This window comes from Manis javanica, chromosome 2 (genome assembly GCF_040802235.1).
Source record: "Manis javanica isolate MJ-LG chromosome 2, MJ_LKY, whole genome shotgun sequence".
Taxonomy (NCBI): Eukaryota; Metazoa; Chordata; class Mammalia; order Pholidota; family Manidae; genus Manis; species Manis javanica.
Window position 1 is genome coordinate 7665498 of NC_133157.1, and position 21068 is coordinate 7686565.

General features: G+C 53.1%; 1 protein-coding gene across 2 annotated transcripts in view; it reads left to right on the plus strand.

The window, feature by feature from the left end:
- The first annotated feature begins 9907 nt into the window (after positions 1–9907).
- NIBAN2 (niban apoptosis regulator 2) overlaps positions 9908–21068 on the plus strand; it is a 45518-nt gene continuing 34357 nt past the window's right edge. Inside the window, exon 1 of one of the 2 annotated variants that reach the window (XM_017644329.3) lies at positions 9908–10128. In XM_017644329.3, coding sequence (XP_017499818.3) covers positions 10074–10128 — 55 coding nt within the window. In that variant the 5' untranslated portion in view covers positions 9908–10073. Of the gene's footprint in view, positions 10129–15906; positions 16274–21068 lie in introns of those variants that run through there. The other variant, XM_073224182.1, reaches the window with a different exon arrangement.

The window sequence follows — 21068 nt, forward strand, 5'->3', positions numbered from 1 at the left end:
AAAGAGACCTGGGCTCAAGTATGAGTATTGCCTCTTATGAGCTGTGCAACCTTGGCAACTGTCTTAACCTCTCTGGGCCCCAGTCTCCTCATCCAGTTATCACAGTTAAAGTTATATGACAGATTCAGTTGCATGATGCAAGTCAATCCCTTACCCTAAAATCTGCACATAGCATATACTCAATAAAAACAAGGATTTTATGTGTGTGGGGTGGTGATGGTTAGAAAATGTGTCTGTATGTATATATGTATGTGTGTGTACACAATTATATCTGCTTGTGTAGGCTATGTAATCAACTATTAAATAATGCCAGGGAATGAAATTGGGAGAGTAAGGTGATATTTTTCATTTTGTACTTTCTACACTTCTGCAGTTGAATGTCTTACATTAAGCTTACATGTTTTACTTTTGTAATAACACAAAGTTTAAATGAGAAACAAAACCCAGTAAGCGCACAAAAGAATGCTCAACATCATTGGTCATTAGTCACAGGGAAATGCAAAATAAAACTACCATGTGATACCACTGCTCATCACCAGAAAGGCTAAAATCAAAAAGCTTACCAATACCAAATGTTGACAAGAATGTGGAGCAACTGGAACTCTCATTGCTTGTGGGTAGATGGTAAAGTGGGACAACCATGTTGAAAAAAATGGTTGACAGTTTCTAGTAATAAGTATACTTCCCCTAAGAACCAGAAATTCCACTCCTAGCTATGACCCAAGCACCAGGAGAAATGAAAATATGTGTCTACACAAAGACTTATATGTAAATGTTCACAGCACCTATGTTTATAATAGCCTAAACCGAGAAGCAACTCACATCCATCAACAGGAGAATGGATAAACCCTTTGTGGTGGATTCATACAGTGGAATATGACATAGCAAAAATAAGTATGATCTACTGATACAGGCAACAACATGGATGACTCTCAGAACACGATGATGAACAAAAGAAGCCAGACACACAAAAAACACATCGCATTGTTGTTTAAGTCCACTTATACATAGTTCTTGGACAAACAAAAGTGATTTCTGGAGACAAAAGGCAAAAACAGTGGTTACTCTGGGGGAATATGGCCTGGCACAAGAGAACCTTCTGGGGTATTGGAAATGCTTCATTTCTTGATCTGGACACACAGATAAAACTTAGCAAGCTATATGCAAATGTTCACAGCAGCTTTATTTGTAAGAGCTTCAAACTGGAAAGAACTCAAATGGCTATCAGTCAGCAACTGGCTAAAGAAACTGTGGCATATCCATGCAGTGTAATACAAGTCAGCAATAAAAACAATAAACCACTAGTACACACAGTGCCAAGGATGAATCTCAAAACAATGATAGAAAAACTCAGACAAAAAGAAGTAATACTATATGATTCCATTTATAAAAAATTCTAGAAAATGCATACTAATCTATAGTGATAGAAATCAGATCAGTGGTTGCCTGGGATGCATGGTGGCTGGGAGAGAGGGGGGAGAATTACAAGCGGCCAGGAGGAAGCTTTCGGGGTGCTGGATCTTTCTTATCTTTATTGTGATGATGATTCTTTGGAGGTAGACATATGCTCAAAATCATCAAATTGTACACTTTAAATATATACAGTTTATTATATATAGATATTTCAAAAAAGTCACAAAAACATTTTTTAAAAACTCATTGAGAATTGTGCATGTGATGTATGTAAATTTGGCTTCAACAAATAGAAGAAAAAGAAAAGAAAGAAACTGCATACCTGACCCTGTTTCCCAACCTCATCCAGGTCCCACAGGACCCTTCTTTCTCACGTGGAGAACCACCCCCCACCCCCAGAGAATTTGTGTAAATCAGCGCTCTGCAGCTCAACTGGCACACTGGGGACTCAGGGCTTCTTTACAGCAAATCTGTTCCATCCTTCATAGCCCAGCTCAAACACCACCTCCTCCACCAGGAAGCCACCTTGCTTTATGCCACACCCTCCCAGCTCAGGGCTCCCAGGACCCTTGGCTCAAACCTCTGTCATAGCACCTGTCATGTCCACCTTGTACCATCAAACTTAGAATCCAGCATAGACCCACCTGTCTTCCGCACTAGATGCTGACAAATACCTTATGAGCAGCTATCGTCTGGTGAGTGTGCTAGGCCCTGGGACACGTGCTGTGTATGGTTGATTTCGTCGCCTCTGTACAGTGACTAGGATGATAGGGATTATTAGCTCCACTTTATGAAAACTGAGGCCCACGATGGTGAGAGCCAGCTCTTATGGCCATGGAAGGTTGAAGAATATGCAGAAGGTACTGCTCACCTCGAAGGCAGCCAGAGGCTTTCCTGGTGGGCAGACAGGAAGGATTTGACATTCTTCAAAATTATAGGAAGCTACCTTACAGGAGAAAGGCAGGTTACTTTAGGTAAAAGAAATTACCTTAAAGTTTTCCAGAACAGGAAATCCTTGGGGAAAGTAGCCATAAGGGGTGGCGAACAGGGTCAAGGGAGGCTGTTTTATTCTTACTTCTTGGGGCTTTTTATTTTTATTAAACTACCACACATTCGCAGACATGGCCTTTGGCATAGGGGTGGGGAGGGAGGACTCTTGACTAATGGGCTCAGGCATCTTGGTTGTGCCTGGCTCTGCCAGTGGCCAGCTGGGGAGCAGGGAATATGTCTGTGTGTCAGTTTCCCCACTTGTCAAATGGATGGAGTTTTGTCCTGCTAGCAGAGTTTGGAGTGGAGTAGACCCAGGTGGGAAAACTGGCTTCCCAAGTTCCCACCTGGTGACTGATCTCACCTCTCTGAGCTTGCATTTCCTCACCTGCAAAATGGGGATAATAATAGTGCCACCCTAATGGGGCCTACAAGAAGATAACATCCCAAGGGCCGGCCCCATGCCTGGCACTCAGGTGTCATACCCATGTGGTTACTATCATTATTACTAGATGACAAACGAAAACAGCTGCAGTCCCTGGCCAGGGGAGGTTCAAGCTTAGTGACACAATGTATCTTAAACCCACTGTGAGCATTTGGACTATTCCACAGCTAGCACATCCTCTGATCCTGTCCACAATGGAGCTGGCAGTGGAGGGGTCTCTGCCCTTGATTTGGGGGCGGGAGGAGGATTTTGTCCCTAGGCAGAAGTGGCCATCTCAGCAGAATGCTTAGCATCCCTGACCTTCAGGCCTTAAATGCCAGTAGCGCCTCCTCCCCCACCCCCACAGACACCAGACATAGTGATTATTAAAAACACTGCCATGTACACATTTCCAAATGGCCCCTTGGGGAGGTACCATCCCTGTGGCTGCCTCGCTCAGGGCTCCCTGTGCAAGTGCACAGGTACCCCTAAAGGGGGTCCTGGGGGCTGGGTGGTAAGGGTTGAAGCTGGTCCATGCTGCCCTTGCCGTGCCCGCTGGGGTCCTGGCATGAGACTGCCCAGCACATTGTCATCGACTTTGTTCATTGTCATGGCGGTGCCTTAAGTGGTAGGATGGCCCAGTTCTCGCAGATCCCCTGCTCCTGGGTCCCTGACTAGTCCTTACTCACATAGCAGCCAGTGCCCAGTCCAATGCCCAGCTCTGGGCTCACCCCTCCCCAACTTCCTTTGGGGCCTTCTCTCTGTCCCCCGCCACCATGCAATGGCTTCTGCCTTCCAGGCTGGCCCCTGGGAGGGTGGGATCCACGTCTGTCACCCCCGGCACACTCAGACCCTTGGAAGCCAGGATTATTTGTATTGGATACAGAAGGCCCACAGGACAGAAATCAGTACGACTTCGGGGAGAGAAGAAGGAGGGCTAGGCTGGGGCAGGGGTGGCCCCAACTTGAGAAGCTGGGCCCTTCGGCCTTACCACAAGCTTAGTTACTCAGAAGCTGGGTGGGCCCGGCCAGCACTGCCATGCTGGCCACGCTCTGAGTCACCAGCTGGTGAGGGGCAGCTGCAGCCCAGCAGGAAACCAAGCTTGACATGGAAGGGGTGGGCGGAGGTTGGTGAGGCCTTAAAGCCCTCCTGGCAGGCCTGGAGGAACTGGGAGTGACTGTCAACACCAGCTCTCCGGACTTGTCAGGAAGTCAGGAATGGGGCCAGGTTTGGGGGCTCTGCTCTAGCGGGGGACTCTCACTGTGGAGGTGAGATGGGAAATAAGACTTCTGCGTAAGTCACCACCACAGAAGGGGTTCTTGACAAGGGACACATGACAAGCGCATGGCAAGTACCAGGGGAACTACTGTCTGCCACAATCATTGCATAGGGCCATTTGTCACCATGTATCAAAACCTCAAAAGGAGGTTTATACCAGCCACTCCACTTCTAGAAATTCATCCTCACAAAATGAGAAAATAAGTGTCCCGTCATAGATAGTTTGATGGACCCATACAATGGAATGTTATCAGCCATTAAAAAGTAGTAGAATTAAAAATTCATTAGCATGGAAAGGTGCTCATGTTATACTGTTAAGTGAAAAACAAATGAGAGAACCCCATTTCGTGTTTGAGAATGATTGGAAAGCATGGGCCTGGGGAAGGATGGTGGTGTTAAGGCTCTGTAGCAGGCGGAGCTGTGGGTATCGTATCTTCACCTCTCACCTACTGCATGATGGGTAACAGCCTAATGAGCCTCTTTTCCCTCCTGTAAGATGAGTACCCCAGAAAGATCCTTCTGTGGAGCTGTGGTGAGGAGTGAATGAGGCAGAGGGTATAAAGCCCCCAGTTGAGTTCTGCGTGAGCCTGCAATGAACGGGAGCTTGGGTGTGTTCATCATCCTTTTGTTACTGTTTCTTACTCCCTGCCTGTTTGCTGGCATAGCACCCCCGTGTGCCGTCCAAATGGAGTCATGACCTGGAGAGGTGGTGAGCACCCCTTTCCTGAGGTATGCAAGCAGAGGGTCTGAATGGCCGAGGCGCTGAAGAACAGACTGGGCTTGGTTAGGAAATGGGCTGTGAAGTGGGTGTGGCCACCATGGCACCTGCAATGCGGATCTATGAACCTGCCTGCTGAGTCCCAGGAACCGGGAGGGTGCCCATGGTCACCTTGCGGTCATCCAGTGCCCAGGACAGCATTCTGCACACTGTGGGTGTGCACCCAAGCTCTCATTATGTCTGACACTAAGGGTGTCATGTTGAACGAGGACAACCCTTGTCACCAAAGACGGAGATTTATTTAAACAAATAACTGCTCACAAAATAAACCGATTACAAGTGTGTTGATCGTGATGGAGGAGTAGAGGGCACCAGGGGAGGTGGCACAGAAAGGCCTCTCTGATGCAGGGTTCTTTTAGCTGAGGTCTGAATGATACATGATGCTTGGTGGGCAAAATGGGGAAAGGGAATCAGCATGTGTGTAAGCGCGGCCGTAGCAGGGAGCTCTGCTAGTTTGAGGATGTGAAAGGTTCAGTGTGGCAGAGAAGGGTAAGAGGAAGAGGGGCAAAGGAGAGGCTGGCAGGAGCCTCAAATGCCATGTTCAGGGTCTGGGTCTGACTTTTTCTCTAGAACAGTGGGAGGCACAGAAGGGCTGAAGCAGGGGAATGGCATGGTCATATTCGTGTTTTAGAACAATCCAGCTGGCTGCCCAGTGAGGAGCACACGGGAGGCTGGAGGCAGGGAGGCCAGTAAAGGGCTGGGCAGTCAACCAGGATGGCGGTCACGGGGCCTGGCCTTGCGCGTGGCCGTGGAGTTGGACACCGGAGGAGCAAGAAGGGAGTTCAGCAGCCTGAGGCCAGGTGACAGACGGAACAGGCTGTGAGCTGTGTCTCCTTCCACCACCCAACAGTTAATAAGGAGGGGAGGTCTGGGCGGGGTGCCAGGGTCCCTTCGGCACAACCGGCCATTCCAACTGGATAAACAGCAGTGGACACATGATATTCCTTAAAAACAAAATCCCGATTCATTCACATTCCCTGTTGTTTACCCCAGGTGTTTGTTTTTTTTCTCCTGGGCTATTTCAGGTCGGACAGGTTTGTGGGGAGAGAAGAGCTGGGGCTCAGAGCCAACAGGGAGGAAGAGAGACCAATGGGGCAGGGAGGCACCCCGCACACCTTACAAGACCAGGAAGGGTCCTGGCCTGAGCCCCTACTGTATGTCCTGAAGCAAATCCCTTCCTTTCGTCGGGCCTCCGCCCAAGCTCTGGCTCTGACCTTCTGGACCCTCCCTTTCAAAATAAAGGATTATTATTCTTCACCTTTGGGTCCTTGTTTCTGAATGTGCTTTTGCGTGGGGTGGGGTGGGGCAGTTGTGCATGGAGGCAGCTTGGCAGAAGCCACTTCCTGAAAAAGGCCTCATGAATCAGGGGTGGGAGGTGGCATTCTCTGCCCAGGAGGGGGCAGGCCCAGCAGGTGGGCAGGGGAAACTTCCCGCCCTGCTCCAGGACCATTTTTATCCTTTGTCCATATGCCTGAATCTACTACCAGGCGCCAGGGACTGGGCCAAGGAAAGGGTGTGGGAGGGCTGGTGGACAGAGATGGCACCCAGAGCCCTTGAGAAAGAACAGAGAACTCCCTCCCTCTGTTGGGCTGAGTTGAGAAACTCTTCCTATAAGAAGACCTCTTAAAAATCACTAAGAAAAAAGATAGGTATTCCAACAGAAAAGCAGGCAGAGGATATGGATTTTAAAAGCCCTACAAACAGCCAATACATGTATGAATTTACTCAAAACTGAAAACTGAACCTCAAAACAGCCTTAAGTGTAAGGGCAGAGGTTCCCAACCTCTTAGGGTTGAGAAATTCTCCCGATGCCTGACTTCCTGGAATCCTTTCCTCTTCCTCATACAGTGCCGATGACTACATTCATTTGTTCTTTCCTTTAAAAAACTAACTCATTCTGCCCCCACCCAGAGATCGTAACTAGTCTGATTTATTAACATAAAGCAGTGGAGAACTGAAAAAACTTTAAAAGACCTTTATAATCTTCCCAGAATAAAGTAAAGAATCCCATGTTTGGGATGCTCAAAGAGCCTCCCATCTGGCCACACCCACCCATGGCAGGGACCCCTCTCTCCTCCCTGCGGGAATCTCAGAATAGCCACCTGGCCCCTGGGGCCTAAGGACTCATCTCCTTTGCCTTTGCTCACACTGACAGCTTTATCTGGCATGCCTTCTGCATGCCTATCTCTCCAGTGTTTAAATAAAAGATTGCCCCATGCATACAATAGAGCACATTTTTAAAAAGTCCTCCCAGTTGGTGATTCTTCCAGAATGTGGTCGTGAGCACTGCGTGAGAGGACCCAGAGATGGCACTTGGTATGTGGTACATGGCCCCATAAACGGTAGCTATTCCTACATCTTCATGGACCAGGCTTCTTCTTGCTAATCAGGTCTCAAAGAGTGTCACCTCCTCAGAGAGGCCTTCCTAGACCACCGTCCTAGATGGCACCCAGCTCCCGTCACTTTATTTCCTCATCCTATTGTATTATGTTCATGTTGATCACTCTCTGAAGCTATCTTATTTATTTATTATCTTTTTCCTAGAGAGCCTCACTTGTGTGCTGCTGTATTCCCAGCCCCTGCAGTAGCACCCGACATACAGGAGCAGCATGTATGTTTTTCACTTTAAACGTTCATCATTTTTCAAAAAAATTCATTTTTCATTTCATCAACTTTATGGAATTAATTGCACAATAAAATGAATTTATTTTAAGCTGTGTACTTTGATGAATTTTGACAAACATGTCCTCCTGTGCAACCATCACCCTGGGCAAGGCATAGACCATTTCCATCCTCCCCAAAAGTTTCCACCTGATGTTTTTGCAGTCGGTTCCTCTCCACCCTGCCCCTACATAATACAACTTTTTAAGGAACTGGATGAATCTTGACTTGGGACTGGCCCCAAGGTCTGCAGGGAGATATTCGCATGCATGTATAGTATCCTATACTTGACAATGTCTTTTCACTCTCATAGTCTCATTTATGTCTCACTTATGAGGCCAAAGATGCTCAGAGGAGCTAAGTAGCATGTAACAGAGGATCTCTAAAGCCAAGAGGGAGGGTCCCTGGGCTAGGGACCTGGCACACTTGGAAGTCTGTGGGTACTCCAGGCTGGCAAAGGCTTCTTGTGGCCCCATTTCCATCCCAACTGGCCCAGGCCTCCAGCCCAGCTGAGATGCCCTTGGATGTCCGATGCCAGCTAGCTCCAGCTATCCCCTCCCAGGGCAGAGCAGGCCTTTCTGGTCCCTATAGTTTGTGCCATGGAAAAAATGAAATCTGGCTAGCAGCATCACTTGCTTCTGGTTGCTCAAAGAGAACCTAGACAGGGTGTCAGGAGACTTGGCCTCTGGCTGGTTCTTCCTCTGCCTTGCTGTGTGACCTTAGCAAGTTACTTTCCCTCTCTGGGTCTCCATTCTCATCTCTGTAAAAGGAAACTAGTAATTCCTACCAGCTTGACTTCAACTCCCCTGACGACCCTCTGCTCCATAAATAGATACTGCTCTTCCAGGGTTGTGCCTCTGCTGGAGCTGTCCCCACTCCCTGGAATGCTGTTCTCCAGTATCTGCTGTCAAAATTCAGGTTTTTCAACTTACAGTTCAGGTACTACTCCCCTAGAGATTTTCCCCAAAACAATGTTCTGCTCATTCCTTAAGCTTCCACTTGCTTTAGAGGGCAGGGACTGGGATGAATAGAACAGTGGGTCTGTTTATTGAGATGACCCATCCTGTGCCAAGCACTGTGCCAGTCACTTTATCTCATTTAATCCACACAACAAAGCATCATTATTCTAATTTGACAGATGAGGAAACTGTCACTGTGCTGGGTTATAGAGCAGATAGGACAGCTCTGGCACCCTCTCTTTTCACCCCAGGCATCTTGCAGAAAGGGCCCAGTAACCAGGTGATTGTCACATGTTTGCTGAATGATGGGGTAAGCTACTGAACGTGTGGAAGAGTGCCCGTGTCACACTGGTCAACTTCACTTTGTGGTGTTGACAGGACAGAAGTACCAATGCTCAGTAAATGTTAGCTTTTATTATTATCTTCTGTCACAGTTACAGTAAGAGCTGTCAGTTGTAGGACTGCAGCACAGAGATGCTGCGAGTATTCAGTCACAGGGTAAACAAGCAGAAACTGGACCCCCTATGGGATGCAGTACAGGTGGTCTGAGCATCAACATCAAGGAAGGCCTCTGCCACCCCAGTGCATGATTCTGCATCCCAGTTGTTATTCTGATGGCCTCCTCTACCTTTACCTCTTGGGAGGTGCCTCGGGCAAGGACTGAAATGCATTCTTCTGATGCCTGTGACCCACCCGTGCCCAGCCCCGCAGGCTTGGTACCCAAAGTCCATGCAGGCCCGTGGGTTTTTAATCTGAGTCTTCTACAAACTGTAAAGTGCTATTACTTTTTCCATTCCTGACTTGCCCTGTTCCACCTCCCCGAGTTAAAAACCCTTTGCTGAGACTCAGGAATGTCCAGCCGGCACTGAGACCTGGGGTGCCTTTGGGCCTCAGCTCTCCCTGCCACCTCCACTTTCCCTGCACTATTGTGCAAGACAGGCGGGCACACCTTCTGGGGCAGGTCTGATCAAGGCCAGGGAACTTCCTGAGAGCTGGCGGCAGCGGCCGGGCTGAGGGCAGGGGAGCCCGGTGCAGGGAGCTGGGGGCAGGAGCAGGGGGGCGCCAACGCCGAGTTCCCGTACCTTGGCCTAGGCGCCCTACCAGTTCCCCACGACCTCCTAGGCTCGAGGCAGCTCTTCCTGTGCAGGAGGGGCAGGGGGTGACACGCAGGCTGGAGCACCCTAGGGCACCCCCATTCCTTCAGATTTCCCCACCAGCCCCATCCCTTTCTGCGTTTCGCTCCCGTGCACCTTTCCGTTTCTCCCCGGTCTCCCTTTCTCCGATCTTTTCTTTGTCTCCGTCTCGCGGGCGGTCCCCGCGTCCCCAGCCCCCAGCCCGCCCGCACCGGGGAGGGGCGGGGCTCGGCGCCGGGGGCGGGGCCGGGCGGGGCGGCGGGGCGGCGGGCTGGGGCTCCGGAGGAGGCGGCCAGCGGGACGGACGCGGCCGGAGCCGTAGCGCGAGCGCAGCGGGGGCCGCGGCAGGGCGGGCCGGGTCCATGGCGCCAGCGGCGTCCGCTTGAGCAGCGCGGGCAGCGGCGGGCGGCGGCCGTGTCGCCCCGCGGCTCTTTTTCGCCATGGGGGACGTGCTGTCCACGCACCTGGACGACGCCCGGCGTCAGCACATCGCAGGTGAGTCCCTCGCGGAGCAGCGCGCGGGGTCGCGAGGAAGGCCCCCGGGCCATACCCCCACCCCGGGCCGCCTTCCGCGGAAGGGCTGGGGTCTCCGGAGAGTCCCCCCCTGATCAGGGCGGAGTGGCTGGAGACCAAACCCTTCGTCCAGGCTAGTTCTCTGCACGTCCGGGGGCCCCTTCCCGCCCCCTTCTGAGCTCGCCCTTCCCCCCGCCCGAGGGGACGCGAGCCGAGCCCCTGACCACACCGGAACTTCCTTAGAGCCGGTCTCTTCGGATCCCCCAACACATTGCCCCCACCCCAAGTATCCCCACCCGGAAGCGTTCCAGGCCCACCCGGCCAGCGTGTCCTGACCTTCCTCTCTCACTGTCCCGGTTCTCAGCTCGCCCTGGCCCCCGCCCCAGCCCCAGTACACGTGGCCGATGCTTCCACGGACGGCCCATTAACACTTGGGACTAAGCCTGGGGAATGGCTAGGGATAGATGGGGGTGCCCTGGAAGTGGGGGCCAGAACCCCTGTTCTTTGGCTCAGGTTAAGGCAGGGTGCTCCTGCTGGCAGGCATGTCCAGAGGGCTGGTCAAGGATGGAGCCCAGCCTCTTCAACCCCCTCCCCATCAGCCAGCCCTGCTCCCACCCTGTCACGCACAGTGACCGCTTCTCAGAAGGGCAGCTGCCCCCTCGGCTTCCTAGGAAGACTTTCAACCTTGGGGGGCTTGGGTAGCAATCTCAGGCTGCCAGGGGAACTCGGTGGTCACCTCTCCTACACTGGGTGAAGCTACCTGGGTGGAGTCTCTGCTCGTTTCCCAGCAGTTAGATCTTGGACAAATGTGTTACTGTCCTGGCACCTTGGTTTTCTCCTTTTTGAAATGGAGTGAATGATTTCTTTCTTATAAACGACTTGTTGAAAGACTTAAGTGACCTAATTCATGTAACTTGCTTAGCACCAGGCCTGGCATAGAGGTGGCACCAGTGCATGGGGGTGCTGGCTCGTGTGGGGGGCCAGGGTAGTCTATGGAGAGGGGAGACCGTTCCTCTTGGCTGAGGTTGCCACCCCCTGTCCAGTGGGCCCAGAGCAGTGTGTCTACCTACACTTACCTGGATGTGTCCTGACCACACTTTCAGCAGTTGGGTTCTGCCCACTTGTACTCCTTGAGAAGAGGGACTGGGTGTCCCTTAACTCCTTGTCCCTAGGGCCCTACCTTGCGGGGCACAAAGAGGGTGTTGGGGAGGGTTTGTGCAGTGACGGTCCTGGGCCCACAGCCTGAGCCCCCTTTTTGTGCCAGGCCTGGGGCCAGGACCAGGGGTGACTGGTGAGGCAGAAGTGAGTCAGACCCTCTCGGCCTCAGACCAGCAGGGGGTTAAGTCCTGGAAAAGCCTCCCAGGACAGTCCTGGACTCTGGGAGGAGGAAGGCCAGGGTGGGGTCTTCCTGCCCCTTCCTGTCAGTGGCAGCTCCTAGGGCCCTGTAACAGTCCATCCACTCACCACCTCCTGTGGGGGCCCCTCCCCCAGCCTGGGTGGGGTGCGTTGCGCTGCAACTTCTTTGGTGGGTTTTTCCTTCCCCACACCCAGCTCTGGCTCTCACCCTCTTCCCACCTCCTGGGCTGAGAAGCGCCAACACCCTCCTTCCCTTTAGCCATTTCATGGGGGGCTGAGACTGAGACCACAAAAGGTGAAGCGTCCTCCCTTGGACAGGGTTGGGTTTTTTTTGTGAATGCCAGGGGGTTGTGCCCACTCAGAGGCTGTTGGCCTCTTTTCTCAACCCTTGAGCGCTATTAATAACCCTCTTCAAATGCCTCAAATTCCTGGTCCAGGCTCACCTGAGGGCTCTTAATGTGTGTGTCGGGGAGGCTGAAAGTGGGGGAGTCTCCAGCCTCTCCCAAGGAAGCGAGTCACCTTGGAAATCTCTGTTGGAGGGGAAGGAGGGCATGCCTTTGCCCCGTCCACTGAATATGCACCCTCCTCATTCCAGCCCAAGTGAGCACTTTCTTGCCAGACAATTAAAATTCCAGAACCCTCCCTACCTGGGACTGCCCCATGGAAACATCAGCCTTTGGAACATCCCTTCCCAAGTGCTTGGAGCTCTGAGGCCTGTTAGGGTGGTGTGGCTTGGCCCGTGACTCCTGCAGCCTTGTGCCCTCCCCGAGCGGGTGAGCAGGTGAATGCCAGCCTACAAGTCCTGGCAGAGGTCAGGCGTGCTCCTGCCCACAGTGCCGTTTTGCTGCCACGGCGCCTTTCATCCTGGGATTTCAAAGTCTCTGGCAAGCAGGGGCTTGTTCTCACACGGGCGCCTCATGGGCCTGGTGGCAGGAAGATTCCCTCCTCCTTTCCCAAGGGAGCTTGCATGGTGGAAGGAGCTCTGGCCCGGGAGCCCAGAGGCCTGGTAACCTCATGCAGCCACTTACTTACTCTTTCTGGGTTTTAGTTTTCTCAGCTGTGAACTGAAGTGGGTGTGCTACCTGATGGATGAAGTCCCTTCTGGCTCTGAGGGCCTAAGTGTCCCCAAATTTCCCCCAAATCTCCTTCAGCCTTGGGCCAGGTCAGGGGCACAGTACTGGCTCCACATTAGCTGGCATGACCTTGGGCCAGCATCTTAATCTCCATTTTCTTATCTGTAAAGTGGGAATAATAGTGGTTTCCTGCTAGGCAGTTGCAAGGATTTAATGAGATAATGCAGGTAAGAAACTCAGCCCAGTGTTTGGGGCATAGTAAGCGCTCAGTAAAAAATTGTTATTATTATTGAGAATTGTCATTTACTGTCTCTTTATGGAATCTTGAGTTGGCTGGGAGTGGCCAGATGTTTGGAGTTTGAAGGGGGCAATTGCAGCTGATTTAGGTCCTGTTTCTACAAGGTTTGTCCAGTCCCTGGGGCCAGGCCAGATGCTGGTTCGCTGGATTCAAGGACCTACCAGGGTTTTTAGAAACCTTGACTACTGTGTTCCTTCCTCAGTGGCAAATGTGTTACCTGGATGTGGGCTACCTGGAGTGGGTCCAGAGGGCAGTGTGGGGCACCCATATGATTAGGAAGGAACAAGGATGTGGAGAGGTGGGAGTTAACCCACACCTCCCCCGTGGCCCTGAGGACAGGACTAGGACCAGAGAGTAGAAGTGTCTGGGTGGCCTGTGTGGATGTGTGAGGGGTTCCTTGCATATGCAAATGTAGAAACCAGAGGGAGTGAGCTCGCTGTTGCTCAAGATGTGCAGGTCCAGGCTGGGTGCTGCACCGTTGGTAGGAGGCCTGGCATAGCCTCAGGGTCGGTGGGGAGGACCCCTCTGCCTCCAGGACAGCCTTGAAGGACTCAGATGTTACTCCAGAAATTCTGTTGATCAAGATGGAATTGTGGGGACTAAGGACCCCCGTCAACACACACACATGCACGCACACACACACGCACGCACACAGACACACGCTACGCTGAGGTCACCTGAGAGGGCTGGGAGGGAGCTTGCTTGTGGTCTTGCCTTTGGTGCGGCCCACCTTTCCCTGTGCTGATCCTTTTCTGAAGTAGCAGCTTTATTTGAAACATAATTCACCTGTCAGACAATTCCCATACTAAAAGTGTATAATTCAATGGATTTTGGTATATTCAACCATGGCCACAGTCAATTTTAGAACATTTTTATAACCCCTAACAGAAACCCTCTGCCCATTAGTAGTCATTGCCCATTTCCCTGAGCACTTTCCAGCTCTAGGCAGCCACTGTTAATGTCGTCTGATGGCAGAAGAGACACATGCGTGATTTAAGACTGAAGCAGAAAAAGGAGACCTCTCTCCGTCTGCCCCTCTTTGATCCAGCCCACTCCCCAGAAGAAATCCCTCCTGCTTGGTGTGTCAGTTTCCAAATGTACCTCTCTGTGTACGTGTGCATGCGGCTCTGTTTAGAGAAAGAGGCCCAATTATATGTTTCTGTGGTTTAGCTTTTTCCCTCACTCTCTTGTGAATGTCTTTCCATGTGAGAACACACGTGTGAGCCTCATTCTGTTGGTGAGTTTCCCTCTGTGCGCGGCGCAGTTTATTCTCCAAGGCCTCTGTTAACGGACGGGTGGGTTGTTCGCAGTGTTCTGCCAGTGTTCGCAGTGTTGCCCAAACCTCTGCGTGTGTCCCGGGCTCGGTTCCAGTACCAGAGAGGCCTCAAAAATGGGCTCCTGGGTCACGGTTTGATGGACTGACACTTGGCTTCTGAAAGGGCTGTAAACATTCCACCCTCCCGCCTGTCAGTACCGAGGATTACCACCCTTTTTGACAATCATTTATGGGAACAAGTGTATTTCGTCTATTTACTAAACAAAATAATGCCTTTTTCCAAATGTATTTAAACACCTATGTCTTTGCATTTGGGAAATGGCTGTAAGTCCCTGGAGTGAAGGGATGGAGGTGTCCCTGCCAGGTGTGTGGCTTCCTGGTTGCTGCCTGGGGCTTTGCAGAGAGAGAAGGCTGGCCGGAAACGGTGGCCCCCTCGCCCCCATCCAAGGTCTGGGTCAACCCCTGGGGGTGAAGCGGCTGGGGATTCTGCTCTGCTCTTGCATCCGTCTTACATAACATGCTTTTTGTTGGTGTTGACCCTGCCCTCCCCCCACATTCAGCCTCCATCCCAGGCCTGAGCTCCGGCCTCTCCTGCTCAGAGCTGCTTCCCGCCTCAGCCCCCACCCTTCCCACACACACTGCCAAAGAGACCTTTCTGAACCCAGCTGGGCCATGGCCCCCTCCTTCCCTGCCACTTAGGAAATGGAGTCGAGAGACCAGACTAGGAATCACCACCATCCTGGGATCACCACTTTATTCTTCAGCGGTATTTCCCCTCTGTGTTTATTGTTACGCATTCCCGGGACCATGACTCAGTTTGAGTCCTGCTTCTTTCACTAAATGACTTAGAATTAACATCCCTCCCGGGTTATGAGGCCCCCTGGAAGCACTCCCAAAGGCTGCACCTTGTTCCAGCCGAGGCAGCCACACAGACATTTTCTTCGCCTTTTCCTCGATGCTGGACCCTGCCATGGTCCATTGTGACGGGACGGCTGGTTTTCAGGGACTGATTTCTAGAGACAGGCAGAGACCAACTGTGTTTCCTTCCCCCTCTGGTCAGCTTCTCCTGAGGACTGACCCATGCTCTTGCTACATTCCCCCAACCCAATGTGCTTCTGCCAGTCTGGGCATTTCAAGGGAGGCTCCTCCCTGGGAGCCTCTGACCCCTGTGAGCATCTTTCCAGGGGGAGTGGGCTCGAAGGGGCTGCCTGTGAGCTGGGGACATGGGCTGATGACATTGGCCTCTGGGTGTGTGTGACCACATGTGTCCCACTGCTTCGCCAGCCTGTGGCCTCCTGCCTGAGGACGGTGGTGACAGGTCAGGGCAGGGCCAAATTGAGCTGTGAATGATACCTGTAAGCTTAGCCATCATTTAACTGAGCATTTACTATGTGCCAGGCCTTCCTTTGCCTGTATTATCTCATTGAATCCTTAACCCTTGCCAATGTCTTACAGGTGGAGGCAGAGCAAATCTGTGGCTGGCACAGACTGGGGAGTCCAAGGCCTTAGCTGTTGAAAGCACGCTGCACTGCGACTAGAGAGTCCCCAGTGCCCAGATTGGGCAGGAACACAACATAGAAAAGGCCCCAAAGAGAGGCAGAGGGTGGGGAGAGGGGGACGGGGAGGGGAGGAGCTGAGTGGGAACAGAGGGGCATGTGTCAGAGGCCGCTGTAGGTTGCACACATATACCCCTCGGGCATTACTCAGTCTGAGACTCAGCTCTCTGACCAGTCCTGTTCTCATCGCCCCCTCCTCCTCCGCAGGCACAGCTCATGACTCACGTCACCCTGGGTCTCCTGCAGAAATTCCTGAGCCGCCTCCCACTCCCCCAGCTCCACCCCCATCCACTTCCCTGCCTGAGGAAAAGGTTTTCTGTAGACGTGCTGGGCAGAGTTATAAGGAAAGGTGAAGGCAGACGCCTAGGTTTAAAGCCCTCCAGGGTGGACCAGAGTTATGCCCATCTCCTGGTAGGATCGCTGGGCCCGAGTCACGCAAGTCTGCAATCTTCTGATCTCACAGATTTTAAAACTGGAAGAACAGGAAGTGCCCACCTCTCCAGGGTACCTGGTTCCACCCCCTGGGAACCGTCCAGGATTGGAGATGCGATACCTCTGGCCCATAGAGGTAAAGCGACCTGCCTGGTGATGCAGTGGGTGGTGGGTAAGAAGAAGCAGGTTGTTGAGAGGCTCGGAGCAAAGCTCTGCAGTCAGAATGCTTGGGTTTTGAGTCCCAGCTTTGCCACTAGATGGACTTGTGTTAGGAGCAAGTCAGGTACCCTCCCTGAGCCTCGGTGTCCTCTGTAAAAGAGGAGGATGGGACTGGCTTCTCAGGACATGAGGGTCAAAAGGGACAGCCCCTGGCTCGTGCAGCAGTTGGTGATGGCAAACGTCCCTTCTGTCCATGGCCTCAGACACCCCAGTCCCATTGCCATGTGCTCTGGGAAGGTGGCATGCCCAGGTTGAGGAGCACCCACCTCAGGCCCTGGACACCTGCAGCGCTCAGCAGGCACCGGAAGGGCAGTGCAGCAGGGCCAGGTTACACAGCAGTCAGTCTGCCTGGCACTGGTCAGGGCACGTAGGGTAAATGTGTGAAAAGACAGAAGGGAACACGCCCCCTCTTGCCGGCCTTGAGGCCAGAACTAGACTTTCGCATCTCAAGTCTGGTGCTGTGGCGATGGGTGGGGTTGGGGAGATCTGGTGTCTGTTGGTGCTCTTGTGGAGCTGTGAGACCCCGTAGGTTGTTTTATCCAGGCAGCCAGGGATCCTGCAGCCTCTGCTCCCATTTCTCTGATGGCAAGGGACTCGCTCACCTCCCAGGCAGCTTGTGTAAGAACCTTCTTCCCTTCCCAGGCAGAGTGGGGAGAGGGCTGGGCCTGGACCCTGAGGACCTGGTTTTGAGATCCTGTCTCAACTGCCCTGTCATTTGGCAGGGGCCTTCCCTTCTCTTTCCTTATCTGTAAAGTGGGCACAACAGTAGCTCAGACCTGCCTGGCTGTTGTGAGAGATCAATGAGCTGATGAGGGTGGAGTCTTTGCCTTTGAGCAAGTATGGCTCCTGTTATCATTAGCTCTTACTGCTGTGTGTGGTCCATGATAGGACTGTGGCCAAGGGAGCCCCTCCTCTCAGGGGGATCAGAAGGGCAGGGTGTGGGCCAGGGTGCCAAGTGCAGTGTCCACATGCAGGGGCAGAGGCTCCAGTGGGTAACTGGGCACCCAGGAGAGGCAGAAGAAGAATGAATTGTGGTCAGCCAAGTGTTAGCCCTGCTCTCCCACCCATGCGTCTGTGGCCAAGCCAACTGCGGCTGCTGTCCAGTCTCTTCACACCCCATGCTGAACAGAACGGTTTGTGTCCACCTAAATTTGTTAAGCACAGAATCTTCTAAAAGAGGAGTCCTTTGGGCAGGAAAGTATAAACACTCTTGTGCTCCACCCACCTCCAATCCACCCCACTTGCCAGGAGCCGTGTATGGGTGCAGGCCGGGAGGTGAGAGCCTCGGGGCTGGTGCCAGGTGACCGTTGGCCTCTTTCTTCCTCTCTGGCCTTGCTTTGCTTATCTATGCAATGGGTCACTAGGATAATCTCTCATGTCCTTCTCGCTCTGACCTGTTGGGAGCCTGTGGACCTTGGGCTGCCTTGAAGGTACAGAGGATTGTGCAGCAGATATTTATTGCATGATGCCACCTTGCTGTGGAAGCAAGAGCTGTCTCTGGAAGTGTCTCATGCTGGGCCTGAGCTGGGTAGCAGGGGTAAAGCAGTGACACGAGCCCACGGGACTCATGCCAGCCAAGAAGTTTCCAGCAAGCTGGATGCGATGTGGTTTGTGTCACAAGGACAGTGGATCCTTGTGTTTTCCAAAACACATGTTGGTTTGACACACAGTGGTCAGCGCAACTAAAGAGACAGCAGGTTGGGCTTGACAGGAGGGACCTGGCTTCTGCCACAAAGGGTGCTGTGACCTGGGCAAGCGACTGTCCCCTCCTTAGTTGTCAGTAAAATGGGAAGATGATCCCTGCCTCTGGGGCATGTGAAGATTTGGGGAGGTAGTTGTTCCTGGCACACGGAAGGTGCCTAGTAAGGGACAATTAAATTTTAGCTGAGTTCTGGGAGGGAGCTGTGCCATCTTCCCTGGCCTGCCAGGGATTTCTGGGGTGATCCGGCATCCGTAGGGGGAGAGGGCTGACAAGGGCACTTCTGTTTCACTTCTTGGTTTTGCTTTTTTTGTTTGTTTTTGGAACTGTTCCCTGGTAGGGGAGATGGGAGGAAGATAACAGAGCTTTAGCTTGGGTGAGTCCGGCTGTGGGGCTGTGGGAGCTGTGTCTAGCGTGGAACGTGTGCTCGTGACCTGTCTGGGTCACACACAGCTCCCACCTGCCCGAGTTTGGAGCCCACATGACGCGTGATGGGCCGTGTGCTTTTCTTTTTCTGGCCCAGAAACTTCTTCCTTGTAGCCAGGAAGGACCTTAGCTATCAGCGAATCAATCCCCTCCTCCGTTTCATTAACTCCGGGTCTCAGAGGCTGCAGACTTGGGAAGGGAACCCTGGGACGGGACCCCAGGGCCCCAACCCCGGCACAAAGCCCTTTCCATTCCTGTCCCCATGATGGCCCCAGACAGCAGAGGCTGGTCAGGGAAGGAGTGATTGGCCTGGGTGGGGCTGTGAAGGTTATAATTTTGAAAACCGAGTAAACAGACCAGCCCTCCATGAGAGAGAAGCGGCCCTGTGCTGGTCTCACAGACAGGCCTGTGTGTGAGGAGACAGCCCCGGGCTGTCCCTGTGCAGACAGTGAGGTGTTGAGGTGGATTAAAAAAAGCCAAACCTACGTCCCCGTCCCCCTCCTCCTGCCTTATTTAAGGCTGCCAGGAAAAGGGGCGTGGGGAGAGGCCCTACCCCACGATGACACCGCCCAGCCTGGCCTAGGCCAGGCCTCCGGGTTGGGCTCAGTACAGTCACAGCTCCCTGTGTGACTCCTCTCTGGGCCTAAGTGCCCTTGTCTGCAAAATGGAGGTGATCTGTTCTCTCAAGGAGGGTGGCAAGTGCAGGGGACGGTTTGAGCTGAGTGGTTGAGCACAGTGAGGCCTTTGTCTCACCCTGACCCGAGGCCAGTTGGGACCTCAGAACCTCTTCGTTCCTTTGTGGCCAGAGGAGGAGGCCCCTCTCGGAGCAGAAGGGTTACTTTCTCAGTGACCTGAGAGTCAGCCTGCTCCTGGGGGACTGGACCTTCCACCCAAGCCTGGCCCTAGCAGGCCTCGCAGCTCAGCTTTCCTGGATTCCTGTGGAGAGAGGCAGAATCTAAAGGGAGCTGCTTCCGGGGACTATCCCTGGGGCTGGTGGCTGGGCTGCTTGTCTGGCCTGGATGCCCCCCAGGGTGGGGCCTGGCAGACTTCCTGTGTGATCAGGGGCAGCCCCCTTCACGTCCCTCTCCCCGAGTCCCCCATGTGACTTCTGAGAATCAAGTGCTGTGGACAGGGCCTCGGGCTAGCCTCCACCCTGGGCCTCAGTTTCCTCCGTGGTACACTGAACGGCTTGGATGAGAACCTCTGGAAAGGCCTCTTGGTCAAGTTCCAGACCCTGAAAGGCTCTCTGGACCCATGACCAACCCCTGCAGCCAGGTGCACCCTTCCCTAGGCCCCACCTGCGGCAGGTTGGGGTGGGGCCCGTCCTCCCAGGTTCCTCTCACAGGATGGTGGCTCTGATTCTCAGCTGTGACAGGAGCACCGTGAGGGCTCGGTCACCTGGGTCCCACTGAGGTGGGCAGCGTGGCCGTGCAGGTCAGAGCTTGCCTGTCAGCTGCTGGCCTAATGCCCCTACGACAGTTATTTTGGCTCTTTACACCCTAGTTTCATCAGCTGTAAAAAGGGAATGCTAATGCTAATACTTTTGTGGGCTGTAAAGGTTAAGTGATATTATGTGTTTATAAGATTATATTTATGCATACTTAACCCAGTGCTGGGAATGGTAAACGCTTAGTCATCAATAACTATAATTAATATTTATTAGTTTAAATTGTTTTAATTCCTTAACAGTGAATAAATGAGCAAGTGTCACTGCAAGGTGGACCCTCTGCCAGCATAGGGGCCCTGAAGCTATTTAGATGAAGAGTCTGGTAGGTGCAGAGAGGCTTTTGGGGGACATAGAGGGGCGGGGCAGGGGCAGGAGCAGGCTTTCCCAGTCCTGGCTGGTTCTTGGTTCTGACTTCCCCTGCTGTCTGGAAAGAGTGGTTTGGGCCCGCGGAGTCAGACCACAGGCAGGGAGCGCGTGCAGCCACACACACGGCTTGCTTCCTCCAGGCACTAGCACGTATTCCCCTCAGCCTGACTCACCGGCTTGAGCCTTTTGTTTTTGTCCTTGAGCCCCAGGGGTGAGGCCTGGGACGCTCTTGGACAGCCTGACCTTCTCCCTGGTGCCTGACTCCTCTGCAGGTCGGGTGCTGGGCCTCTAGCATTGAGCCCCTGGTGTGGCGGGCAGGGGACCAGACACTGACTCACTGCGTGCCGGGCCCAGGGGCGCATGTTGACTGAGGGCCCACTATGTGCTTGGTACCCAAACCCAGTTTGCCCAGGCCCTGCCCATGTAGAGCTCAGGGCTCGGCAGGAGAAAGCATCAAGCAAATGGTTACCAGCCCATCCTTAATTAAATAGCTATCAGGACAACTCTTCATGAGGGGCGACCACGCTCCTAGAGAGCTCCTGCCCGCGGCTCCACGAAGGCCCTCGAGGCGGGCCGTCCAGGGATCGCCTCAGCAATGCCTGCTATTTGCCCTCCTGTCACAGCTGAGGAAACAGGCTCCTGGTGGCCAGGGACCCGTCCAACGCCCTCTGAGCAGATTCAGGCCCTTCCCCTTGCGGTGCCTCAGATCCTCGTCAGGAAAATGGGCCCTTCTGGGAGGTGTGCTGTAATGGAGGTGGGGTCCTGCTGCTGGTC